Source organism: Temnothorax nylanderi, unplaced genomic scaffold (assembly GCF_030848795.1).
Source record: "Temnothorax nylanderi isolate EJ_2023f unplaced genomic scaffold, tnyl_v1.0 TNYL_tig0458_pilon, whole genome shotgun sequence".
Taxonomy (NCBI): domain Eukaryota; kingdom Metazoa; phylum Arthropoda; class Insecta; order Hymenoptera; family Formicidae; genus Temnothorax; species Temnothorax nylanderi.
The window spans coordinates 52685-80455 of NW_027249520.1; the positions used below are offsets into that span (position 1 = coordinate 52685).

At 47.5% G+C, this 27771-nt stretch overlaps 1 protein-coding gene across 1 annotated transcript in view; it reads left to right on the forward strand.

Annotated features, from left to right (window-relative positions):
• The window catches only part of LOC139782981 (argininosuccinate lyase-like), a 94008-nt gene that overhangs the window by 48239 nt on the left and 17998 nt on the right, over positions 1–27771 (forward strand). The window contains exons 3-4 of the mRNA XM_071722078.1: positions 15273–15359; positions 15513–15596. Of these exons, the coding sequence (XP_071578179.1) occupies positions 15273–15359; positions 15513–15596 (171 nt within the window). The remainder of the gene's footprint in view (positions 1–15272; positions 15360–15512; positions 15597–27771) is intronic.

The window sequence follows — 27771 nt, forward strand, 5'->3', positions numbered from 1 at the left end:
GAACACACAGCGGTTATAATCGGACACAGTAGGTGCTCGGGGGGGCGTGAGGCGCTCCCCGGATTCGCGAAAGTTCTATTGCAAACTCGAAGGACCAGAGTGACCGTTCCCTCACGAGGTTTAACCGTAATGCAAACGAGCAAAGCAACAATTAAGCGACTCATCGGATCGTTGCCCGTCACCCTCCTGTGGTGGTGCTCTCTCCTTCGACCTCGTCCTTCAGGTGGTTGGCGAGTTCTTGAGCGTACAAGCGTGCAAGCAAACGGGAGGAGCAGTGCAGGCAAGGGTTGAGGCAGGCAAGCAGGCAGGATGCAACATTCTGCGGCGATCTCCAACTGAGATCCGGCCGTTTTGTCGACACTCGAGTGGTGATATACGAACACGATTTTAATGTTAGCTCGATCGTGTCCGAAACTTGAGAGCGTTGACTCGACGGTGTTCGAAAGATGTATGTTACTTCGATCACGTCCGAACGATGAGTGATTCCTTCCGGCACTCTCTGGCTCGCGCACCTGCGAAGTACGGCGCGAGCGAGTACCAATTTTTCCCATTACTTGGGGATGCCACCCGCGGGCGGGCAGCACGAGTTGGATGAGTCGCGCGAATATTGACAAGCTAACGATCGCGATCCGCCAACGTTCCGCGCGAGTCACTAAGCACGAAATTGAAGTTACCGACGGCAACGCTTCAACAAATGCACGCTAATGATACGAGAAGCAACTTATCGACTAATATGTAACGCGAACGTCAAACAATTATACTAATAATATATATACAACTAATATACACGTGAGCTCCAAACAGTAGGAAACGGACACAGTAAGAAACGGACACGGTGCCAATCGAATACAGTAGGAAACGGACACACGGTAGTTGCAATCGGACACATCAAGAAACGGACACATAGCTCGGTATTCATATAGTCCGATCTTATATTTAAGACTGTTTTTAGTACAACTAAAAATAACACTGTGCGACAAATATGAACTTTTTTTAAAGGGATGGGGAATTTTTAAAATAAATGGAAAGATTTTGTACCCCGAAACACGTTCTTAAAGAGATTTCGCTAGGTTAGCGCATTTAAGCTTCTTTTACTAGGTACTAGAGACAGAGTTTAGCTAATCGAAAAATGATTAAAATAGGTTCCAAAATTTTATTGGGATCTGATATATCAAGATACGACATCTTGCGGGAAATACAGGCTCTGAAGTGATACTTTTCCTCGACGCAGCATGTGCTTGTACGTATCTATATACACGCGTGATATTTTGTCGTAAAAATGGAAAGCTGAATTTTCACCGCGTTCAATAAAAAGAAGGATGTATTATGCTGTGTATTTAATTGCACAGCAAAATCTTATCCGTGCAAGAACATTGAAATCATCAATGTTATATTCCTATAAATTATATTCATAATTTATAAATTATTAATATAATTTATATAGAAATAACAATTTACATATAAATTATATTCATATTTTATATTATTAAAAAAATAGAAAAAAATATTCTATTATGCGTGATCAGTCTCTATATTATACTTTACAGGTTAGACACTTACTTGTAGCAGTGCAGCAAAACAGCAAATATATGTTTGGATTTTTCGCCAAGACCTGCTTTACACAAATATAGCATTGCTTCGATTTCATCATTTCGACGAATTTTTCCTTTTATTTCGTGCGGTTTTTCTCTCAAATTTAATGTTTGTAAACAGAGAGCTAATATTTTTACGGTATCACTTTCCGCACTTTCTCCATCTTTACCACATAAAATAATATGCTATGCCTTTGGTAGTCTTTCGCCTTCAATAAAATTTCTACTCGATGGACCACTTTTTGTTTAACAACAAATATTTTCTAATGACAGCGACATTAAGTGCCAGAAACGAGCATAATGTTTTTAAAAGTGATACCTTTCGCCAGCCATATTGACTACGTCACAGATAGACTCCGCCCACATGTCAGATCCCAATACCTGGGGTTTTTTGGGGCGAGAAAGCCATTTTTGGAGTCGTTTAGATATTTAGGCTGCGTTTATTTACTGCCAGTACTGAAAATCTATAGTTTACATCATGCACGTTACAGATTTTTAATACTAAAAACGTAGCAAAAACATTGCAGTTTGACGTCTCTAAGGCCGAACAACCACTCATTTGTATAATTTTGTATCACTTCACGGCCATTAAACGGTTAAGGCCATTGATGAAAAAAGGACACATAGGCTCAAATAGAGGTTGCTATTTAACTATACTATTAGGTGGCCGATGTGTTTATGCGGCCGAGGAATTATGTGTACCTGGATTTGTCCAAATCATTGGAACACCGAACGGCAGCGCGTTTTCCATTTTACCAATCCATTAGTCCAATGTAGCAAGTTTTACAAATTTTTCCTGGCGCCCACGATACATTTTTTATAGAACTTATAACGATGCGCCCCGAAACGCATCATTCCCGGCGAGCATCAGCCGAATGCCGCCCGGTCGAACACCCGCCGGGCGAGACAAGGCACGGTGTCCCTTTTTTAAGTACATTATCTCGCGTATAAGTCCGCGAACGGACTTATCTGCTAAGGATCTTAGCCGCTCGATTCCGCGCGCTCCAGCGCCGCGCCGCCGCTGGCCGAAGCTTGCGCTTCCACCGTGGTCGCGCCGTGTTCCGCGAGCCCGCGCGCCCGCCGATCCGCGTACAGCGCCTGGTATATCGTCGTTACCGTATCCACTATCGCTGCACATATCTTCGAACTCCGCGATCTCTGTATATATCTTCGACTCCCGCGATCTTTGTATTCGAACTCCGCGATCTATCCGCGTCCGCGACTCCCGCGATCTCTGTATATGTCTTCGACTCCCGCGATCTCTCTGTACATTTACGCTTTATAGAATAAACTTGTTACAGTGTCCATTTTAACCGAGTTTTGTGTCTTCCTCCGCGCCTACTCCGAACCCTGACCAGCCGCGAGCTAGATCCGCGCTTTGGAAGCTAGGTTGTTTTAAACTTTTGCTAAAATATTCTTCATATGCTTTTTGCACAATGCCGTCTATGCGGACTCTGCTGTCTTTTAGCGTAAATTTTTCATAAACGTAACAAAAACATTGCAGTTTTGCCGAACAATCACTCATTTTGAAAATCTTATATTACTTCACGGCCTAATAGTATAGTTGTAATAGCAATCTTTATTTAACGTCTCTAAGGCTGTGTTCCGAATATCGACAAAGTAAATATTACTGCCGACTGTACTGAACAGTACTAAAAATCAAAAGTTTATATCAAACACGCTATAGACTTTCAGTACTTATACAACAGCATCTACACATAATGTAAACATTAGAGAAGTAACATGTCCTTTGTATATTATATGGGTTAGATTCCTATAACCCTAGCGCTTTAATTTGACGATGGTTTCTGGTAGTACTTTTAATGCTGAACAAAAAATTATATAGGTCTTATAGGGCTAACCGCTCTGGTTTTCGAGATATGTAGTGTTAAAGTTGGTAAAACTTTAGATTAAGAGCGAGAGCGACCGATTTCAATGACCTTGATATATGTTGTCGATATGAAACGAGGTGCCACATGGGTTTACAACTTTTCACGCGTGGAAACCCGACGCATGTACTTTGAAGGCACACTATGTGTCTAGTTTAACAATAGTGGAGCCCCCCGCAGGGGGGGAGGAACCTACTGCCTCCACGCATACACTTTCCACGCGAAACGAGGTGTCACGAGGTGCCACTTTTCAATATCCTAACTTTTCTCTGCTATAACAAATTATTTCTGTTACAGATATTAAATATTTTTACACAATGCAACTTTTCATACGAAGCGACGAAAGAAGAAAAAACGAGTTTTTAACTTTTCACGCGAACCGAGGTTCACCCCCAATCCCCTGCTTGCGGGGGAGGGGCGGTAGCCCCTCCTCCGCCTACGTGTGTACTGTTTATACACACACAATTGAAGTATTATTTAAAAATTCATATTATTTAATTTAACTTTAACACTGTATATCTTGAAAACCAGAGCGGTTAGCCCTATAAGACCTATATAATTTTTTGTTCAGCGTTAAAAGTACTACCAGAAACTATCGTCAAATTAAGGTGCCAAGGTTATCAGAATTTTGCCATTACATGTATATAACACATACTTGAGTCGATTTAGACGATTTATGGAAAAGGGCATATAAGCCTATGTGTTTTTTTTTCCATCAACAGCCTCAACTATTTCATAGCCGTGAAGTGATACGTAAAAGTGAATGATTGTTCGGCAAAACTGCAATGTCTTTGCTATGTTTTTAGTACTAAAAATCTCTAACGTGCATTACGTAAACTATTTTCAGTACTGGCAGTAAATAAACGCAGCCTAAATGTCTGAACGATTAAAACGGACACTAAAAATGGTTTTTTCGCCTCAAAAAACCCCAGGTATAAAGTTTCGGGGCCTAATTAGCTAAATTCTGTCTCTTGTACTTAATGAAAGAATCTTAAGTGCGATAACTTAGCAAAATCTCTTTAGGAACGTGTTCTGGGGCACAAGACCTTTCCATTTCTTTTGAAAATTCCCTATCCCTTTTTGGTCTGTTGCACTGTGTAATCGATACAGTAAAGATTAGCAAGACTTATGTGCAAGGTAGGATGTTCCATTCACTTGACGTATAGGATTTACATATATTGCAGCACCATGCGGTAATGTAGCACTTCATAAAGTGTCTAGACATTGGACACATGCTGTAATTTAATCTTCAAATTAAAAATTACCATACACACCCACACACACACGTGGGGGGAAGGGGGGCTCCCCCTCCCGCAACCCCTCCGCCGGTAGGCAGGATGGACTTCGTTTTACAACTTAGCATGTGTCCGATTGCAACCACTGTGTGTCCGTTTTCTACTGTGTCCGATTGTTACTGTGTCCGTTTCCTACTTTGTCCGATTGTAACCGCCGTATGTCTGTTTTCTACTGTGTCCGATTAGCACTGTGTCCGATTGTTACTGTGTCCGTTTCCTACTTTGTCCGATTGTAACCGCCGTGTGTCCGTTTTCTACTGTGTCCGATTGTCACTGTGTCCGATTGATTCAACCTGCTGTGTCCGATTTATTCTGTGCGCAACTGGGATCTCCCCCTTATATTAGCCCCCAACTGAAATTTACTTACGAGTTAGTCTTACCATTATGCGCTGCCTAGCGACGTCGTTGCAAACTAGCATGAAAAGATGCGCTACTATGCATCTTTCTTAATTATGAATATTTTGTAACATTTCCAAAATACTTAAGAAAGGATTATAAAACCAATAATTAGATATATATATATATAATAAATTTAAAATATTTTCTAAGTATTTTGGAACAAAATTATAAAACAATAAATATGTAGATTTGAATTAATATTTCAAATATTTAAGAAAATATTGTATGGGTGATAAAAAAGAACATTTTTATAAATATTTTTTTAAAACATTCTTAAAATATTCTTTAAAATGTTACAACAAAAGGTTTTTAAACCATTTAAAAATATTCCTGAAATCATTTTAAAATGTTTCTTGCAATATTTTTATAAAAATGTAAAAAAATATTTTTTGAAAACATTTTGGGCTGTATGGAACACTGAGAATTCATGCGCGCCATTTCCAAATAAAAAGATATTTGTATAAAATAACACAGCAGATCACTTCAGCACACTTTAAAAATACTCTGAAGTCTATTCCTTTCCCTTTTGCGGCAGTTAATAAACAGCATGTAGGGGTGTTAGGAATACTTACATATCTCGGCCCCACAATTAATATATTGTACGTGAATCTAGTGACGTCCGAGGAGAGAACCTGTGAATTGTTTTTGGTTTCGTTTAGGGCCCCGCGAGATGCGGGGCAACGTGCGAAGCACGTGTGCTATGCGTACGGAGGAGTTTATTATCCCCCGGATACGGGATACAGGGAGTTAGTCTCCAAACAGCTCATTTAATAAAGTGCGTCTCCGGCTGCTGATCCGAGTATACCGCTTCGGAATCAAGTCCTCGCCCGGTGTCCTGTACCACCGGTACGTAAGGCAGACTAGAGTCAAGCTCAACAGGGTCTTCTTTCCCCGCTAATTTTTCCAAGCCCGTTCCCTTGGCAGTGGTTTCGCTAGATAGTAGATAGGGACATAAATGTCACGAGTTTAACGTGCGGCACCTGCTCGTCGAGCCCTATCCACACGGCCCCCATGGGCGCGGGATTGGGATACGCCCAATCAGCGCGCACCGACCGAGGTCGATACTGCCAGTATGCCGCGGGATTACAGGATCCCGCAGCCCCACTGGTCGGGGCGAGCGACTATCCCCGCTCTACCAGCTAAGCAGGCTGGCACCCGAGCTGTTGGGACGCAGCTCACCCGTCGGACACCCAAGTACAAGACTCGGGTATCCTAGCCAGCATTTGGCTGTGAACCACTGCCACCACGATGGTCCTACCCGCGACCGGCGGGAGCAAGCTCCCTGGGCCCCCGGTCCCCGTGGTACCAGTCTGGATCACTGGTCGGATCTTCGCAGCCGAAGCTGCTCCCAGTTGGGTCTCCTGCAGGCCCGGCACTGGTAGGCCGCATTCACACATCTCACGCATTCCCACTCATTCTCCTTTGAAACACACATGCCGCAAACCTGCTCAGACTCTCATATCTTTCCTTTCGCTCCAGTACCTCGCTCACATCCACTCTACCATCCTCACTCACCCTGACTCCCCATTCGTCCAGGCTCCTGATATCCTCATACATCTCACATTCAATCATCACATGCTTCCAATCCTCGCGCTCAGCACCACACGCACATCTTTTGGTCTCAGACAATCCCCTTTTATACAAAAACTCATTCAAACTGCCGTGCCCCGTCAGGATATAGCCGAGCCATAGGCTCGGCTCAAATCCCAAGCAACTCTCGGCAAATCTCACATCCTGCACAAAGCCATGAGTCACTCGCCCATTCACGCTATCATCCCATCTGCTCTGCCATCTTTCATACAGCCTATCACTCACCAGTTTCATGCTATCAATCACATCTCTCGCACTCACTTCCTCTTCACTCATGATATCCCTTTCACTCAATGTCCAACCATTCTTAACTCTCGTATTCACACCTCTTCTCACACATTCCAAGTCCCACGGAAGTCCACCCATCAGTACCTGCATGGCCTCCGTGGAGACCGTCCTACAAACATTCAAACAGGCGCTCATCGCCACTCTCTGACATCTATTGATAGCGTCACGCGCGTATCCATACCTCATGGCTTCGTACCACACGCTCGCACCATACATAACACACGCAGCAAACAGTCCCTTGTATAACACACGCCAAGCTCTCCTTCTCAATCCCCATTCTCTCCTCATCACTCGTCTCAACTTTCCCACTACACTCACACACTTTTGTCTCATACACTCCAGGTGCGGCTTGAAACTCATTCGCTCACCCACCCATACACCCAGATATCTCACACACTTCACATACCTCACATGCTTCCCATTCACACTAACACTCGGGTGTCTCGTTTCCGACATATTCCCTTTCAGGAGCATCATTACAGTTTTGCTCTCTGAAACTTTCACACCGACACTCTCACCCCATTCGCTCACTATCCTCATCCACTCGTTCCCCATTCTCTCCAGATCTGCTCGGCTCTCTCCTTCGACAGGCACGAACAGATCGTCAGCATACGCTGTTGCCTCACATCCTAGCCGGCGGAACTCCCACAGGAGCTTATCCATCTGCAGATCCCAAATAGTTGGGCCGCCGATGGATCCCTGCGGTGCACCCCGCCGGACCCTCTTCCATACTTCATCATTCATTCCCATCATACATGCCTGTCTTTCATCAAAGTAGCTCTCCCACAACCCAATCTCGTCACACCCTTCCTCACGCAACTTCTCAAGCACACATGGCCATTCCAGGTTGTCGAAGGCACCCTGGAAGTCCACAAAGATTCCCAATACATACTTGTGTTCGGACCCACTCACGCACTCACGCACGCTGTTCCACGCACTCTCGGTCGAACGTCCCTTCACAAACCCGTGCTGTGCCTCACACATTCTACCATCCATCAGTCGCTCAATCCTGTTCACCATCAATCGCTCCAGCACTTTTCCAAGCACAGACAACAGGCTGATCGGTCTGTACGACCCGGGGTCCGACCGCACTTTCTCCGGGGACTTCAACAATACAACCACTCTCGCTATCTTCCACGCCCTAGGAAAGCGATTGGTGCTCAAGCACACATCATACACTCTCTTCAACCATCCCGGAATTGCGCGCCAGGCGGCGCACAACATTTCCGCAGTCACTCCATCCAACCCGGGTGCCTTACCCACTTTCATTGCTTTCACAGCCACATCCACTTCCTTCCACTCGAACGTCCCTACAGTCATCTCTCTCTCTGCCAATCGTACCTCTTCCATCCCCGTGTCCGGGAAGAAGCGATCCAGTAGCACATTCGCACTCTCTTTCCACGTACTCGTTGTCCTGTCACCCACCTTCATGGCACTCAATCTGTCTCGTCCGTACTTTCCCATACACACTTTGTACACGTCACCCCACGGATCCCGATTTCCCTTGTCACTCACGAACTGTCTCCAGTTCTCCTCTTTTACTCTCCATATCATTCTCTTGTACTCACTCAGAGTACGTTTGTACGCATTCAGACATCCTTCCACGCGTCCCCTATCTCTCCCTCTCATTCGCTGGTAGGCACGCCTACGCTTCCTCACATCCTTCTTCATTTGCTCGAGTTCATTCGTCCACCACACAAGCTTCCTCGCAACTCTACACGTTCGCCTCTTCATTCTATTATCATTCGCCCTCAGGATCCATGATGTGACGCGCTCCGCCAAGCTATCGGCGTTCCAGTCATCCATCGCATTCACAGCATCTTCAGACGCATACTCCACTAGATCGCTCTCGTAGCCCTCCCAGTCCACGTTTTTACACACCCATCTAGGCCATTTACCTTCCATTCGCTCAACATTCTGACCATAGGTCATACGTATCAGCAACACGTTATGGTCGCTGATACCCCAGTCGCTCTTGACTTCCCATTCGTACCGGCACCCCTCAGATACATCGCTCACGAGAGTCACATCAATGTCGCTTTCCCCATTGGGTCCGCTAAACGTGTAACTCTCGCTCGGCTCATTCAACACAATCATACTATTTGCAACGATCCACTCCTCAAGCACTCTGCCACGCAATTCACTTTCTCTACTGCCGCCCCTACCCTTACTGTACCATAAGGGAGAGACGGCATTCGCATCCATACCCACCAACACACGCTTTCCTCTGGTCGCCATTCGCACCCTGTCCATGTACGCCAGATACGGCTCGATGTCCTCTCCGAACCGGCAGTACACAGACACCACATACATCTCGCCGAAGTCTCCCTTCAACCACACACACACTCCATACTCGTCCGAGCACTCCCTTACACACAGCACATCGAGACTGGGATCATTCACCACCACTGCTGCTTTAATGCATTCACTCTCACTCACAATCACATCCATTCGTAGCGGGAGTCCAACTACTCTTCCATCCTTCACATACGGTTCCTGCAGCAGTGCCACGCTCACTCGACGTTCACTCAACATTTCACCCAGGTCACACATAACCGCATACGCTCTCTGACAATTACTCTGCACCACATTCATCCCCGAGACACCCTGCGTGTTTAACCTAACCATTGTCAATGGTGTCAGCGCATCTATTCCTAGCTGCTACGTACGAGGGACACCTCCTATCGCTCACCGCATGATTAGCCGGTCGCCCCCGCCTTTTACAGACCGCGCATACCATCGGCCCAGCTGTATCCGGGCATTTATCCCGCCGATGACCCCCCAGACCACAGTGGGAACATATCTCCTCTGTCGCTTTACAGTGCCTCGCGATGTGCCCTAAGTCCAGGCATCTAAAACACCTGGTCGGCGACATAAAGTCCGCGACCTTGCAACTCCTCCAACCTACATATATTCTCGACGCCTTCACGAATCTATCGCGCATACCGGGCGTCACCTCGATCACCCAATTTACGGTGTCCTCGTTCCCCTTACCCATTTTAAAGCGGAACACGCACTCCTCCGCGTATGTCCTCATCTCTATCCCATCCAGAAGTTCGGGATTTTGCCTACTAATAGCGCCCCTGACACCATCGACTTCCATGTCTTTGGGCACATCATATAATATCAAACGCGGCCTCCTGGCCACAGGCAAGGCCGCCGTGAGCCCATTCTCCTTAATCGCCTGATTGGCGATTATTTTCTGCGCATCGATTCTGGAATGCGCCTGTAGTATGACTCTGCCATCCCTGGCTTTCCTAACGCTCCTAATTCTGATATTAGACGCCACCGGGTCTATAACTCCCAGCAGCGTCTTCTTGACCTCCTCCACCGATCTCCCTTTATCGGCGTTGCTCGCTATAATGACTGAGCAGTCCCTATCACGCGGTCCGTTTCTGCCCTTCGCTTCCGACGCCGCGGGGGCCCCCACGTGCGTAGCCTCACGACGAGGTTCCGTGTGCTTCCGCACAACCTCCGCGAACGAAACCGGTGGTGGGCGGTTCGTCTCCGCCCTTTCGGCCAAGCGACCCTTCAGAAACGCATTCTCGCAGCCTAGTTGCATAATTAGTTCGCTCACTTCGCTAAATAGCGCCGCTATTTTCTGCCCCGCCATCTTTGTAAATTTGGCATTCGGGTCGGAAAGGATACCGTCCAGTTTCAATCTGACGTTATGCATCGCAGTAGCGGCCGACCCCTCTCGAGTCGTCGCATCGCCATCCTCAAATACATCGTCCCCGCCTGACTCGCTACTCGCACCGATCTCGTTTTCATGACCCGACAAAATCTGGTCCGAGGTCGTCCGCAGCAGGTCAGTCCCCGGGGCCGTACCCCCTCCCACTGCCCCGCTCGACTCACTTTGTATATCCCTCGAAACCTGGGATGGTGGGCTCCTAACCAGCTTCATACTTCGCTCGAACGGACGAGTCGAATCGTCGCCAATCGAGCCGTCGTCGTCCGTCTTATCGTCTAGGGTTTGCTTAGTAGCCCATTTCTTTAAGCCTTCCTGCGTGATAGGCTTCTCCGAACCCTTCTCCGAGCTCTTATGTTTGAGCTTGGTCAGCGCTACCGTTACCGTCTTAGTAACAGTCTTTTGACCATCGCTTTTGTCCCCACCCGTCACTGTCTTAGTCGCGGTCCTTTGTCCGTCACCCTTGTCCATATCCATGTTAGCATTATCCGTTTCGTGTTTAGCCTTTTTGTCATCGTTGCGTTTGTCCGGGTTTGGGGTTTTAGCGTTCTTCATATTAACGTACTGTAATTGTTACGACGGTTCGGCCATCATGGCAGCCCATACTCGTATGGGCATCTATCCCCGCCGAGTAACAACCCTAGTTAAACTGCATGGAAGCTGAGAAGCAGTTTGTCGGGCGATCACCCCTATCCATGCAGACGTGACTCTATAAAAAGGTTATGTATTTTGATGCTAAAGGTTTAACGTCACCCCTACTGAATGAGCACGTATGCCCCTCGACACCGTTCACCCAAAGTTCGGGCTAGACGTCGCCAGTGTATCTTCCCACTAGCAGGATATGAGGAAATAGTGATCAGCTAATCCTCCACACATGCGCCCGGGTGGCCGACTTCAACTCCCGAATAGGCTCCGCCCAGACACGGACAGCGGTTTTCCCACATTAAACATGCGGTTTCACATGGACTTTACTGGCCTAGGCCAGAACTTACCATTTATTACGCCGCAGAGGTCAGGTACTAACATATCCGCGTCCTACGGTCGCGGGTCTACTACTCCCCGCTTGGTTAGTCTTCGAGAAATATCCATCGACACCCGACCGCACCTCTATCACCCGACGATCACAAACATGGACACGCACACACGCACACACTCACACACCCCAAAACCCCCACACCCTCTCCGGAAAAGCCGGTAGCGGCCCGAAGGCCCGCGAGCCGAGGGAACTCGCGTATCGCCTTAACTCCGTTGGCCTACGACGGCTAAGGCCAGGGCTAAGTAGATAGGGACAGTGGGAATCTCGTTAATCCATTCATGCGCGTCACTAATTAGATGACGAGGCATTTGGCTACCTTAAGAGAGTCATAGTTACTCCCGCCGTTTACCCGCGCTTGCTTGAATTTCTTCACGTTGACATTCAGAGCACTGGGCAGAAATCACATTCCACGAACGTGTCTCCGGCAGGCCGATAGATCGAGAGGAATTAGCTTCCACTCTCGGAAGGATTCCACTCTCACGACGATGAGAGGTGGCTGAGGCGTCTCCGGCGTAGTCTTCACTGGCTCGAGGAAAGGCCGGACCCTTGGAGCAGGCGGTTGACTGTGGCCGGGATAGCCACTCTGCTTCTTCTTCCGCGGCAGCTTGCCGAGTGTTGGTTAAGTTTGGAGCCGAAAGCCCGGAGCTCACCCCGTTAAGCAAAGGCCCTCAAGGAACTCGCTCTGATTTAGTTCCGTAGGAACTGTTTCTGCCTTTGATCTCGATTGATAGCCTGTGAGGTCAAAAAGACGTCTCGAATCGAGAGAAGGTTCTGAAGTTCGCGCCGTGGGTGGTCTCCTTATAGCTCCCCAGCGTGAACTTAATTACGAGCAACTGGATCGGGCGTTAGCCGCGTAGCGGCGGGCGGCGCGGCGAACTCGCTATCGCGCGCGGCAGCTCGCCCGTACCGTGTGCCCCAGCGGCGGCTTGCCAGACGCGTAACTTCGCGGCGTGGTGTTCCGTGGCGCTACGATAATTCGGTCGCCACACAGCCGTAAAATGAATGTAATGCGATGCAGGTTTATGCGCAGGCGCATGACTAGCTTTCGTATTACATTCATTTTACGACTGTTTATTAACTGTCAAGGGAAAGAGATAGACCTAACCTAACCTCGAAGTATTTTCGAAGTGTGCTGAAGTAATCTGAAGTGTTATTTTATGCAAATATCTTTTTATTTGGAAATGGCACGCACGAATTCTCAACGTGTCATTTCTCGCCTCTGACGTCACAATCTCACAAGATGTCGGAAGCGCCCAGAAGCCTTAAGAGTTCAAGCTTCTGTATAAAAAAAAAACATAAAGTGTACTAATGCAGTTTGCCATCTCTGACCTGTGTGCAATATCGGAGGTATTACTTACAACTGATTCGCAGAGAAAAATATTAAGCCGAAAGTACATTCGTAATTCGCCAACAATATAATAACAGTTTATTTTAACACAATTAAAGCCAAATGTGTCACAGGCTCGCCCCTAGCAAACATTGTGGTTGTGGGATGTTGATAAAAGGGAAACAAATGCCACCGGAACGATAATGCCAAAGCCAGGTCCTACTGTGTCCTTAGTTGGTTTCAAATGTGAATCAAATCTGAAGATCATATTCCGCAGTCAAATTGACGACAACACCAGAATAAATCTGACAATGGCAATATGATAACAGATTGACAACAAACTCAGGACAGATCTGTTTACTGCAAAGCGGCAGTCGATTGGCACCAAACGTAGACCAGAAAATGTCCGCAATTTTGCCGGCAAGTTGCTATCAAGTTGAACAATTAAATTGAAGAGTAAACGGAACAAACGGTTCCTCAAACGTTACATATACTGTAGCATTTCAGAAATAAAAGCGCGCTTTTATCAATAAAAGAGAGTTGAGAATATAGACCTTTGTGTTTATTTAATTATTATCAGTCTTCAAAAACTATTAACTAAAATAAGGTTATATTAACGTTATCATCAATTCAAAAAGTGTGCCACACTATTATAAAAGTAAACTTTACGATACAACTGATACAAGTTGTGCAGTTTCGTGATTTATATATTGTTCTTATACCATTGTTCATCGTATTTTTCTTACGAGAAACAGATTCTATCGGATGCCATCTATTAGATGCGATGATCCGACATTTGTATATTCTTTTAATTTGAAAATGACCTTACTTGTTAGCAATATGTTGGCAAGATGAAAGTATTTGACAGAGCATTGTAATGACGAAAGATTTACGTCATACAAAGAGCAGGTCTGTCGCCAAACATGTCGACAGATTTACATCAAACACTGATCAAATCTGTCCCAACAAATGACGAAAGATTTACGGCGTAACCAAAATGTTTGCTGGGACGCTGTATTAATTCAACTCGATCAGTATTAATCTTTTTTACGTGTACTAAACTTTTCATATAGCCTCACAAATAAAAATCTAAGAGTGAGATTTCAGTGGCCAGCAAGATGAATAACGTTTGTTGATGTACAATTATTTTGAATTGGAAACGGAGATGAACTATTCAATCCATTTTAGATGCACTGCATTAATGCTGTGTATTAATGCCGAAAGACGTCAATTTGAACAGTTTATGTGATTTTTATGTTTTCTTTCATATTTTCTATCTTAACCCTTTCGGTACGGAGAGTGACTATAGTCGCTGTCCATTATACTGCTCGCTACGGCCGAGCAGTAACTATAGTCACTGTTTACATGCTGCTCACTGCCGAGCAACTTGAAATATTAACTTAAAATGTTTCTGTTGATAAATTTTTTAAATGTTTTTGTTATATATAATAATTGAAGGCGCGTTGAACGTCAAGTGCCTAGCTTTCTCGGCCGAATCGCGTATATCGGCAGATCGACGCTTCGGCCACTGGAGGGCTGTTTGCGTCCCGGTCGCTCCGCACTGAAAGGATTAATAAAAAAAATGTTCCAAAAAATTGTAATATTATTGTAAATGGATAATCGTTCCGAATTGGACCTATGTTTTATAGGACATTTTTACTTCAATTATAAATCTTGTAAACATGCTTCTTTAGTTTATAAAAAATGTCTTGAAACATCTTGTATAATGTCAGTGCTAATGTCTCTCCTCTTTACACTGGTATATTCTATCTTTATACTGATATACTCTATCTTTTTCTCTTTTCTTTCTCTATTAATTAATACTAGTTAATTGTTAGCAGATGTTAGAATCTTTTCATTTCTAATTCTTTGTTTAATTAAATTTTTCAATTACTGTTTTGGTTATTTTTATCATTTTTGCAATATATTTTACTTGACGTCTTTTATCTTTTTTTAGAAAAGTTTTTTGTAAGAGTTTATTTATGTGTTATTTATATATTCCTCATACATAAAATATTATTCTTTATTATCCTTATCATAATGCTTACAATAAAAATATATAATTGACATTTTATGATAAATAGAAATGTAGATAAATCAGGAATTTATCTGAACAGGATATTATCTCATAAATGATGCTAATAAGGTTTATCTGTAATTATTTTCAGGGAAGCGTAGCTTATGCGCGTGCTCTTTGCAAGATAAATCTTCTCTCACAGGAAGAGATGCAACTTATAAATGTGGCTTTTAAAGAGGTATTATTTTTTTAAATTTATACTGCCAAAGATTTGACTTTATCGTATTACAGATTAACACAACATTTTTTTGTTACCATGTAACAAAGAATAGTTATTATATTAAATAGCTATGTATTATAATTAAAATAAAGAATTTGAAACTTTAATTAGATACAAGATGAATGGGACAATAGCAAATTTATCATAAATTACGAAGATGAGGATATACACAGTGCCAACGAACGAAGACTTTCGGTATGTTGATAATAACATAATCTACTGAGTTTACATTTTAATTTTTTACTGATACAAAGTTAATTAATTAATTGCATTATATTTAAAAAATACGGTAAATATTTACCCTTATGAACACCCCTCAATGACCTTCTCCTTCACATATATTACAGAGGACACCCTCCTGAGTTACCTTCAGAAGGTTTTAGCCTTCGCTCGGTTTTTATTTAAAAATTATTAATAAAAAAGTTGGAAAAATATAGCAGTTATTTTAAATATTATAAAAGGCATAAACGACTGATAAGTATGTGGAAATAGTACATGTATGAATGAAGGAAAGTCATTTAAACCAGTGAATCGTTAATATATTGAAAAGTCTTTTTGTTAAAGCAGAGAATAGTTAGCATAGAAAAAGATAAAAATGAAGATAAGAGGAGGCACCTCCAATGATCTTGACATATGTTGTCAAGGACATGACCCTCAGTAACTTTTCCTTATAACTTAATCGTTGGTCATTGTTTATTTAAAAGTTATGAATAAAAAGGTTGAGAAATATACAAGTTTGTGTCAGTGTTAAAAGAAGTAATTTGCTGATATATGTATAAACAGTACATATATAAGCAAGGGGGTAGAGTTTGGTTCGCGTACAAAGTTCAAAACCCCAACCGTACAATGATAGACCTCGTTTTGCCTTATAAGCAGGGGTGAGGTGGGGTGGGGTGGATCTCGCTTTGCATGGAAAGTACAATGCTGTCCAGAGAACCATCCAATCTGTCGAGAGAACCATCTCGCGAAGCGAGATCCACCCCACCCCGCCCCACCCCTGCTTATAGAGCAAAACAAGGTCTATCATTGTACGGTTCGGGTTTTCACTTTTCCACGCGAATCGAGGTCCATACCCACCCACCCCTGCCTACGAGGGAGGGGTTGCCGCCCCTCCCCCGCCTACATGTGTACTGTCTATACACACATATTAGCAAATTACTTCCCTTAGTATTGACACAAACTGTTATATTTCTCAATTATATTTGTTCATAACTTTTTAATAAATAACGGCTAAAACCTTCTGAAGGTCACTCAGGAGAGTGCTCTCTACAATATATGTGAAGGAGAAAGTCATTGAAGGAGGGTTTGTAAGGGTAAATATTTACCGTTCCACTGAGAAATGGGAAGCAAGGAAACCTGAATCCCTTGTTTACAGCGATAAACAATACGTGACGCTAAAAAGACGTGTATGGTCACATATTATAGCAAAAAAATTTATTCTCAAACTAATATTCCGTGTGTTATGACGTTTAAAAGTGATAGAGTTTATAAACGTTTATCTACACAATGCTATGTGTACCTACATTAAAGGATATTGTAACGAGCGCGGTGCTGTAATAGATGGTAAATTGTTCTCGAAACCTGTTGTACATAGGGATTGTGTTTTTGAATTTTGGATAAAGTTCCGAAAACGGTGCACCTCCGATTTCGATGAAACTTTGTGAAAAGCTTTGTTTTGGGTTAAAATAAAAGCCCTTAAAAGGAATTTTGGCGACTCCTATGATAAAGCCATTTTTTGAAATAAAAGGGGCTACCGCCACTCCCCCGCAACCAGGGGGGTAGGGGTGAACCTCGGTTCGCATGAAAAGTGTATGCGTGGAAAGATCTTCCTATATTTTTCATCATTTTATCTTAAAAAATGGCTTTATTATAGGAGTCGCCAAAATTCCTTTTAAGGGCTTTCATTTTAATCCAAAACGAAGCTTTTCACAAAGTTTCATCGAAATCGGAGGTGCGCCGTTTTCGGAACTCCACCCTGAATTTTTGGTAACAGACTTTGATACAAAAGTTACCCCACAAACGAAAAAGATCTCTGGTGAGATACTTACATCAGAAAGTTGCTGCTTACCTCGTCAATGCTAATAAACCTGCATCGGTTTGGTGAGCTAAACAAGCAAAATTGCTAATGAAATTTGGTGATAAAATAACGGCAACTATACCATATGAACACGTTCTACGCAAAGCGAAGCAACAAGAAGTAGACATACGCCTTGGCTTAGAAAGTACGAATCCAGTTATTAACTTACGTGTTGCTAAATATGAAGAGCAGGTTGGTTCAATACATGCAATAGGAATGGATCCTTTTTATTGCATGTACTGAGGGCAAGGCCGACGGGAGGGGGGCGGGATAGCCACCGGACGGAGAGCGGGCCTTTAAAAGCCCACAGCAAAATTTTTTGACGGCGTACAGCCCAGTCCTGTCGCAGGTGCACCCGTGCTTCCGCCGGCGGACTCCCATCCCCCTCTCTACTGTCACGTTACTGCCCCGGTTGGAGCCGCAGCGGGCGTGCCGCCGCGTGACGGCGGCGGCAGTGATCCCTCGCTGCTGTCGCTCAGCACCCCAACCGGGGCTGCTGATGCAGGGGCGCCGCGGCGGCGGGGACGGCGGTGCAGCACGCGCCGACGACCCGCCGGTACGGGCGACGACCCCTCGTCGCACTGCTCGTTCGCCCCTCCTGGGGCTGTTGTCGCGCGGGGGGAGGGCCCACCGCAAGACGCGCCGGCGCCGGGGTAGCGGCGGCGGGGGTTGCCCCCCATCGTTCTCCTCTCTGTCAGGAGGAGGGGCTATTTCCCCCCTCCTGATACGTTCCGCCGCCTCCTTTTGTGACATTACTTTGCCACAAAAGGAGGCAAAGGCGTTCCATTTGACCTCCCCCCTGACTCCGACCACCGCCTCGACGATGGCCGGAAGGGAGAGGTCTTGCCCGATCTCTGCCCGGAGGACACGGCGCAGCTCCTCCCACGCTGGGCAGTGCTCCAGCGTGTGCTGCGCCGTGTCTGCCTCCCCCGGGCAGTGGTAACAGCACGTGGTGCGCTCCTTTCCAATGCGGCACAGGTATTCCCCGAAGCAACCGTGCCCCGTGAACACCTGCGTCGCATGGAACGTCAGTCCTTTTCTCTCCAGCCATTTCCGCAGGAATGGCTGGATGGCCTCGCGGACCCTCCTCCCCGAGAGTCGGAAATCCGTGAGTCTTTGACTCTACTCACGGAGAGGGTCTCTCTGGCCTGGAGCTTCAGCTTGGCCCTCGCCTTAGGCACGACTGTGCCCCCCCCCCCCGGCTTCGATCTCCTTTACCTCCCGATAAATTCTAGCCTGCGCCTTGGCTAGGAGATTTATCGGGGGGATGCCGGCGAGGACCGTCGCCGCCACGTGCGACGCGGTCCTGTACGCTCTGGCCGCCCGGTTTGCGATTATACGTTGGGCGGCCTTCAACTGCCTGCCTAGGCTGGCGTCGGCTGACGCTTCCTCAGCCCAGACAGGCGCTCCGTACAGCAGTACAGAGTGGACCACCGCCGCGAAGAGGCGGCGAACACGCCCGCCGGCGCCCCCAAGGTTGGGCAGAAGCCTGGCTAAGCTGTTAGCCATGCCCTTGGCCCTGGGGACTGTGCGGGCGATGTGTTCGCCGAAACTCCCCGACTCATGCAACCACACCCCCAGATATTTTAGCTGGGGAGTGGTTGGGACGCGGACTCCCTCTACCGCAATGATGAGCCCCTCAGGCGGTGGACTCCGCAGAGCACGGTTATAAAACCATGTTGCCTGAGTTTTCTGCGGGGCCACCTTGAGGCCCATCTCACGAATTAAGCGCACCACTGTTGCTGCCGCCACATTGGCCAGTCTGGCCACCTCCTGCCACGTCTCCCCGTCGACTCCCAGGTATACATCGTCTGCATAGCCTGAGAGCCAACACCCGGCGGGGAGAGCAGCCCGCAGGACCAGGTCGTATGCTATAATCCAAAGCAGGGGTCCCAATACGGACCCCTGCGGGACCCCGCATTCTACGATCCTGATCCTTTCAACCCCGTCCTGGTCGATGAACATCAAGCCCCTGTCCCGGAAGTAGTCGGCGATTACCCGGATAAGATAGGCGGGCACGCCGAACCTTAACAGGGTCTTTCCTATGAAGGCCAAGGGAGAGAGTTAAATGCGTTGGAGACGTCGAATGACATCCCCAACGCTACCCCACCCCCGCCCGTCACGGCCCCCGTGCGAGAGATGACGCGAAGCATCGCGTCAATCGTCGACCTTCCCGCACGGAAGCCAAATTGGTCGTCAGAGGGGCCCCCACCCTCACACCGGGACAGGTGTTGGACGAGGCGCTCGGCAATAATCCTCTCAAATATTTTGCCGGCCTCGTCCAGCAGGCAGATCGGCCGATACGCGGACGGGGAATCCGCGGGCTTACCTACTTTTGGCAGGAGGACTAGACTGGCCTCCTTCCAGCGTGCGGTGAACCGACCGACCCTGAGACACTCGTTGAACACTCGGATCAACCGGCCGGTCAGTCCCCCAGCGGCCAAGGTCCAAGCCTTGCCTGGGATATCGTCCGGGCCAGGAGCTTTGCCTCTCCTGACCCGGCGGAGAGCTCGCTCCAGCTCATCCCCCGTAACCCCCAGCTCGTCGTTCCACCCCGAGTCTGTTACCTCAGGGAAGAGGACGGCTCCGCCCCTGTCGGCAGGGAACAGCACCTCTACTACTCTGCCGACAAATTGAGGGTCCAGGGTCTCCGTTAACGGGGGCGTCCATGGCCTCAACTTATTAAGGACCATCTTGTAAGGACGCCTCCACGGATCTTTGTTCAGCGTCTGTAGCAGCTCTTCCCAGGCCCTCTCCTTGGCCGCTCTGATCGCATTAGAGAGGGCCTGGCGGGCAGCACGCCAGGCTTCCCCAGTCTGCTCCACATCCCGGTCTCCCTGACCGGCTCTGGCACGAAGACATTCCCGCATGCTGTGGACGGACGACCGCCGAAGCTCGGCGATGTCGTCCGTCCACCAATACGCGGCGCGCCTAGGGGGAAGCCGCTTGATGCGGGGCATCGCCATGTCACAGGCCTGTGACATGAGCCCCCGCAGATGCTCTACCTCCGCATCTATGTCGGTGCCCCCCCCCCCCCGCGTCGCCGCGTTCCTCCTCATCCTCGCCCCACGTGAGGCAGAGAATCGCCGCCCGCAGGCGGTCTGGATCTATCTTCTTTATTGCCCATCTCCGCCGTGAGAGCTCTGCAGCTCGGCGCCGGGCCAGCACGTCCTGAGAGGCGGCATCGACCACCATGTCGATATGACGGTGGTCGGACAGAGACTCTCTGTCTGTCGCCACCCCCCAGTAGCGTATCGCGCGCGCAGCAGGAGGACTCGCCCATGTCAGATCGACTATCGACGTCCCCTGCCGGCGCACGCACGTGCTCTCTCGGCCTGCGTTGACTAGGTGCAGGCCCAGGCCCGACGCCCACCCCTCCAAGGTTCGACCCCTCCGGTTCGTGGCGGGGGAACCCCATAGGGAATTTTTTGCATTGACATCCCCCGCCACGATAACCCGGCCTTGTGTTTTGAGGAGGTGCCTGCGCACGCACGCGTCTAGGTCGTGCAGCACCACCTCAAAGTCGGCCAGGTTCCAGCTCGGAGGGGTGTATACTCCCACGACGGAGACTAGACCCTACTTGACCGCCACAAATCCCCGCCCGCTCTCGGTGCGCGAGCACGGGGGGGACTGCGGCAGGTCTCTCCAGTATATGGCAGCGGAGCTGCCGTTGTATCCACAGCCCAGTAGCGGTGGCCTTCCGGGACCCGATACGGCTCCGCCACCACACCCAGACTACACCCGCGCTCCGCCATTGTCTGCAGGAATAAATCCTGGGCAGCGCGGGCGTGGTTGAGGTTTGCCTGAATCAGTCTTAGAGGCATTACTGAGAGCTCGGTATGAGGTCCTCCCCCTCTACCTCCATTGTAGCGGTCTCCGTGGGGGAGATCTCATCCGCCTTGGGCTCGACTGACCCCTGGGCCTCTGCGGGGGGATGATCCACCCACCTCGTGGAGTCATCGCCCTCGGCCCAATTCATTTTGTCCTTCTCATTGGCCGGTATCACGAGCGTGACCTTGTGGCCTGCCAACCCGGTGTTCCCCGTTATCTTGGGTTTGGCGAGGGGGACACCACTAGTCGTCGCGCTGCTCCCTTTGCCGCCGCTTTTGCTGCCGGCTTCTTGGGGGCTGGTGCGGCTTTGCCCTCTTTGGGCGGCGCGGCGCCGTTGTTTTTCTTGGGCGGCGCGCCCCCCTTCCTCTTGCCAGCACCCGGGCAGGCTTTGCTGCCCACCCGGTGCTGGCTGGGTCGTCCCGCCTCGGCGCAGACAATGCACCTCAGCGGGGCTGCACATTCTCGGGCCTGGTGCCCGACGGTACCGCACCGGTAGCAACTACCGGTGCGGTCCGCTTCGTTCGGGCACGTTACCCGCGTATGGCCCCTTTCCACACATTTGTAACACATAAGGGGGCGCTTTTCTAGGACCTCAAGTTTGGCCCGCGCCCACCCTATGTTCACACGACTCTCTTTCGAGAGCTTGTTCGCCGCACTGAGGGGGCACCTAACAAATGCAGTGTTTAGCCCGTTAGGAGCCCGCCTCAGCGGGCCGACCTGGACATCCTGGGGGGATATTCCCCCTTTTTCCGCCAGGGCCGCCTTAATATTGTCCTCTTGGATCGAATCGTCCATTCCGCTTAGCCGCATTTCGGCCTGCATTACTGGATGTAATATCCTCACACCTTCCTTGCCAGCCAGGGCCTCCCGTATTTTTGCGGCCAAGGCGTCTGCTTTTTCGGCGCAGTTGGGGCCGGCGATTTCCAAATTAAAGGCATTGGTCGCCGTTCGCCTAACGTTCGGAGCTCGGTCTATTCCAAGCTCCGAAAGCTTTATCGCCGAACGTGCCGTCCGCATATGCTCGGCGTACTCCCCCTCTGGGCACGAGAGTGTCACGGCAGCCGTACGCGGTACCCTCCTCTTCTTCGTTTTGGGAGGTTGCTGGGCGGCAGCGCCAGCTCCTCCTTTCTTGCCCTTGGCCGTGGTCCCAGTACCTGCCCCCTTGGGTGTGGGAACAAATCCGGCCAAGGCGCTTTTCGAACCGGGCGTGAGAGCCGGCTTTGCCGTGGTACCTCCCGGTTTGCTGGCGCCTCCTTTCCTCCCCTTTCTCACCACGGTCGCCCATGTTTGGACTTCCGCGGGGCCAGGGGCTGCCGGAGGCGTGGGGGGCAGGGCAGGTTGAGCCCTTTTGCCCGCGCTCCGGTCTTCTTTTGAATATGCAGGCACAGCGCCCTTGTTTTTCGCCGAGGGGGCTTTTGGCGCTGCGTCTTTCCCTCCTTTCTTTTCCGCGACGGACCTCCCAGAGGCGGTTTGTGCGGGTGCTGACTTCTCCGCACCCGGCCGCGCCGGGGTTTTCATCGACGGAGGCTCGCTGGGCTGGCCGATCCTCTTAGCCAGTCCCTCAAACAGCGTTTCGATCTTGCTCGTCAAAGAAAGGAAGACGGTCTTCCAACTTCTTCTCCTCCGTTTGGATCACTTTTGTCGGCGGCTGTGACTGTGGCTGCGCACTGTTCGACGGCGCTTCCGCCGATGACGGAACCGCGTGAACGATAATTTTGGATGCGCCTTTAATGGGTGGCCTGATGGCCGCCGGCATATCCTCGCGCCGGATTTCCTCCATGACCGCGTCCCTGGAGGACTCGATCTCCATTTCTTCATCCCGAGCTAGAGCTCACGATGGCAGGGGCTAGGCGCCTCTTTTTCGCCACCGTCCGCTTCTCCCGCTTCTCCTCCGCAGGAGGGAGCAGGTCCTCCTGTCCTTGTTGCTGTTGCAGCTGCTGCTGCTGCTGCAGCTGTGAATGTGCAGCTGCATCTCCTGCAACTGCATTTGTAGCTGGGTGTTTAGCTCGCGCAAGGATCGCAAGCTAACAATTTCTGTCTCCTGGGCAGAAACTCTACGCCTCAGCTCCTCCATTTCAGCGTCTCTCCCGGGGCCAGCCGTCGGGTCCCTGACTCGCTGGATGAGCTGACAAATGGCTGCGGAGATCACAGCCAGAGCGAAGTTCAGCTCGCCGCGTACCTTTCCGCTTAAGTTCTTAGACTTTCCGGCTGCTTTATCTATGCACCGAATGCCTTCCAGAATTAAGCCTGGCATCTCTTCGGTCGGTGCCATCCTCAATCTTTCGGCCTCCTCGGCTTCCATGCCTCGCCGCTTCGCCAAAAGGTTTGCCGGAATGCCAGGGTCTTTGATTTCGCGGATCTCCCCCTTGAGCCGTGCGAGTTCAAGCTTCGCGTCCCTAAGCTGTTGTTTGAGGTACGCGCCCGTTTTAACGGGGCGGCCTCTCCTATCCCCTCTCTTATTGAGGAGGATGTCGTCCTTCTCCGAATCTTCGACTTCCTCCTCTGAGCCTTCGCTGGCGTCTACAAAGGCAGCGTTAGCCTCTTCGTCGCCGTTGTTTCGCGCGCCTCGACCTATTCCGCGACGTAGACGCGGACGCCCGCGCGTCCCTGCTCGCGTACTCACCGCCGTACGTGCCACCCTATGCCTTTGGCCCCCGGAAAAAACATCGGGGGCACTGGACTCCAGCCCCCTACTGACCAATGGGCGGGCCGAAGTCACTAACTCCCATTGGCTTTCGGGGATTCCCGGGCTCTGACCCCCGGGCACCGCAGCGGGCGCTGCCAAGCGGGGGGCCCCACGGACGGTTGGGGCGAAGGAGGTCGCACCCCCTCCAACGCCTTGCCCGCCGTGGCGACCAGCCGCCCGCCGCCCCAGCGAGTATTCTCAGCCGGCGACGACGGGCACTTCTACTCCGATGGCCGAGTTCGGGAGGGATGCAATCCCCGACCGCCGGAGTTATCCACGCGCTGCCGGCCCATGCGTCCGGCGGCAGACACCACCGGCCCCGGTCTCGGAAGATGTCCGAGCGGCCCGGTGGGTCTCTCCCCAAGGTAGCCCTGGCCCCGATCTCGGAATACGTCCGAGCGGCCCAGGACGACCCTCCACACTGGCGGCACCGTGGGACCACGTCCCTGGTGTGCACGCCGCTAGTGTGGGCTTCTCCCCCATCCGACCCAGCACCATGTGCTGGGCCGAGATGAGAAAGGGAGCCCCCCCACTCCTTCCTGCCGGAGCACCGGCGTGCAATGGAAGAGGAAGGGGGGGGCCTTCCGGCTTCCCTCGGCGAAACGGCATCCCTGCCCGCCTCAGGAACCGGACCCCCTCCCCATCCCCACTCTGGCTCGGCGGCAAGGGCAAGCCCCCGCCTAACGGTCCCGGCCGACCGGGCTGAAGTCGGGGTCGCCTTCCCCTACCGGCGATTGGGACCAGCCCGAAGGCCAGTCACTGAGGGAGTCGCCGGGCTCCCAGAAGCAAGACGCTTCGTTAATTATGTGTATGTGTACTTTATTAATAAACACTTGATTTAATACGATTATAGTTTATCCTTTTATAATTATTTCAATTTACTTTATTTTATTATTTTTTTTAGTACCTGCACCTATTTATTTAATCGATTCCGGAAAATTACTTGTTGTAGGATTCCATTCAAAGATTCTAAACAAAAATATGGCGATGGTACCAAAAAACTATGATAATTTTGAAAAATATATTTTGTTTTTTAAAGTACCTTCTACCCATTTTATTGGTTCGAAAAAATTACTTGTAGAATACCGTCTCAAAAGTTCACAAAAAATATGGCAATGGTACAAAGAGCATATCATAAATTTAAAAAATAAAAAACAATATTTTATTTTTTTAAACTTCCGCCTACCTATTTTATTGGTTCGAAAAAATTACTTGTTGTAGAATACTATCCTAAAATTCTACATAAAATATATGGCGATCGTACCAAAAGCATATCATATTTAAAAAAAAATAAAAAGGAATACTTTATTTTTTTAAAGTACCGCCTACCCATTTTATTGCTTCCAAAAAATTATGTTCGATAGGAAACTACTCCAAGATTCTAGAAAAATTTGTTCGTAATTGTATAAGAAAGATATCGGAACTAAAAAAATCAAGAACATTAATTTATTTTTTATATCAATGTTTCTGTCATCAGAAACCTTTCCCGAATTTTCCACAAATGTGTCTCAATGATATCTACAACATATTAAAATTTTATCAAAATCGATTAACCCGATCAAAAGATATGAATTATTTTCGAAATTTTTATTTTTATTTTTTACAGCAAAACGGTTCAATATTAAGGGCTAATATTTGACTAAATTGTAAGTGACACTGATAGCAATCAAAGCAAAAAAAATGAGCATGATCCGTGTGGGGGAACATTGACCCTTCTTATCCGACTATGGCCTTTGTTTCAAATTTGTTTTATGAAAGCAGACTTATTGCCCGACAGTTGCAATACAAAAGTGCCAGCATGTTTTTTACGACTTGATGTTAATCACCTAATAGCAATGGTCGCCAAATGGAATTGTTTACGTAAGAAAGCAGCAAAAGTTCACCAATTTTACATTTGGCCTATTGCTCAAATATATGAAATGTCTAATGTGCAGGATATTACTTACCTATTAAATGTATTTTAACAGTAGCCTTAAACCAAGGAATCGACGTCAATGATTCGAAAGATCCAGTACATTCAGAACTATGTTTGCGGTATGTTAACTGTATTATTAAACAAGGGATGCTTGTACTGGATCAATGATGTACTAAAGAATCATAATGAAGTAGAGAAAGATGACTACGAAACAATTTCAGTATCTGACGATGGAATATCTTGTTGGAAAACGTGAGGTTACGGAATATTCACCACTGCTCAAGTACTGGCAGAACAATTTGTTGATGGCGACGTACTCAATGCTTTATATAATCCAACTGCTGCATCTAAATTAAAAAATTTAATGACATTTGTACTTCTGTGGATTAGTATAATGCGTCTACATTTCAAAATAGACGGTGACTGAATCGTCGTCAGTTGAAGGGGCGTTTTCTAATATAAAAAGCTTGTCATTTTCAAAGGTAGATTACCAATGAGAATGGATGAGTTTGTAATCGAACATTCTAACTATCTCGATGGAAAGTTAACCCTAGAACATCACACTAGGTGCAGCACACCCACGTTTGTTATTAAAATGCCCGCTATTTCTATACATATAGTGAAAGTTAGAAAATCAAAGTGGTAAGGTAAATAAACTTTTGTTCTCCCTCTTTGACTTCTCATGCTGCACAGCTTTATCTGCCGTTTAGTAGATGTATGGTATGTCAATAAAAAGAATATTGGGTGTGCTACATCCAATGTGAAATGTGAGTGCTTTTGCATTTAGTCAACTTTTGTCACGTCTAAACAATATATTTTTTAAAGAAATTATTATTTCTTATTTCTGTCTAAAAAATTACATCCTTTACCTTCAACAAATGGTTAGTCTTTTTATACAATACAACGTTGAAAGAAAAAGTAATTTTTAGAAGCAAATAGCGCTTTTTTGTGAGTCAGGAAATTTCTACTCGAGCTTTTTCCGAAATTGACTTTTGTTTTTAAATGTTAATTGTAATTACAATGACACAGTCGCGTTCCTGACATTCTGGCCTTTAAATAAAAAAAAAACATATTCAAAAATATCGACTTTTCGAAAAGTTATTGATAAATAATTAAAATTACTCTGGGTATCATACACCCAGTGTCATGGAATCGGGACTTTTAAGAAGTTGTGGTGTTCTAGGGTTAAGATTAACATACGCAGAGCACAGTAAAGTTAAAAATATAATCTCAGACCCTTAAATTACAAGACCACGATCAGATTCCACAGTTAAATCTGTATCCATCGAAGAAAAGACACGAAGTTCAACGTACATCATGTGTAACAAAACATCACTCATGTCAGTACAACGACGAAAAATGATGTACAAGTTACAGTAAATGATAGTACAAAACAACTTTCATTAAACAAAATAGGAAAAAAATATATCTGATTAATAATGAGATTAAGATAACTGAAACATCTATATCATTTACTGTTTCTCCATCGCTTTTTCAAAAAAGTACGAAATTGAGCAGTAACACTCTTCCATCCGAATTAGAATTTAACGCATGTTATGTTAAAACCTCCACTTCATTAAAAGAAAGAGTCATAGAAGGAAAGAAACATATTTGTTATATCTTATGAAAGTGAAAATGAATTAAATAATAAAGAAAACTGGCGGAGAGAAAGTAAAACCAATGCAAATAAACAAAAAAGAAAAAATTACACAAATAATGGAAAATACCGAAAAAAAACTTTATTATTTGGATGCCTGCGCCGATTGAGACTTTTTGCCAAACAGTAGAGTAAAGGTGCCTAATATGAGACTTTTTTCTACAAGTAGGTGTGTGAGTTCTCTACTCTTTCAGATAAATTCGA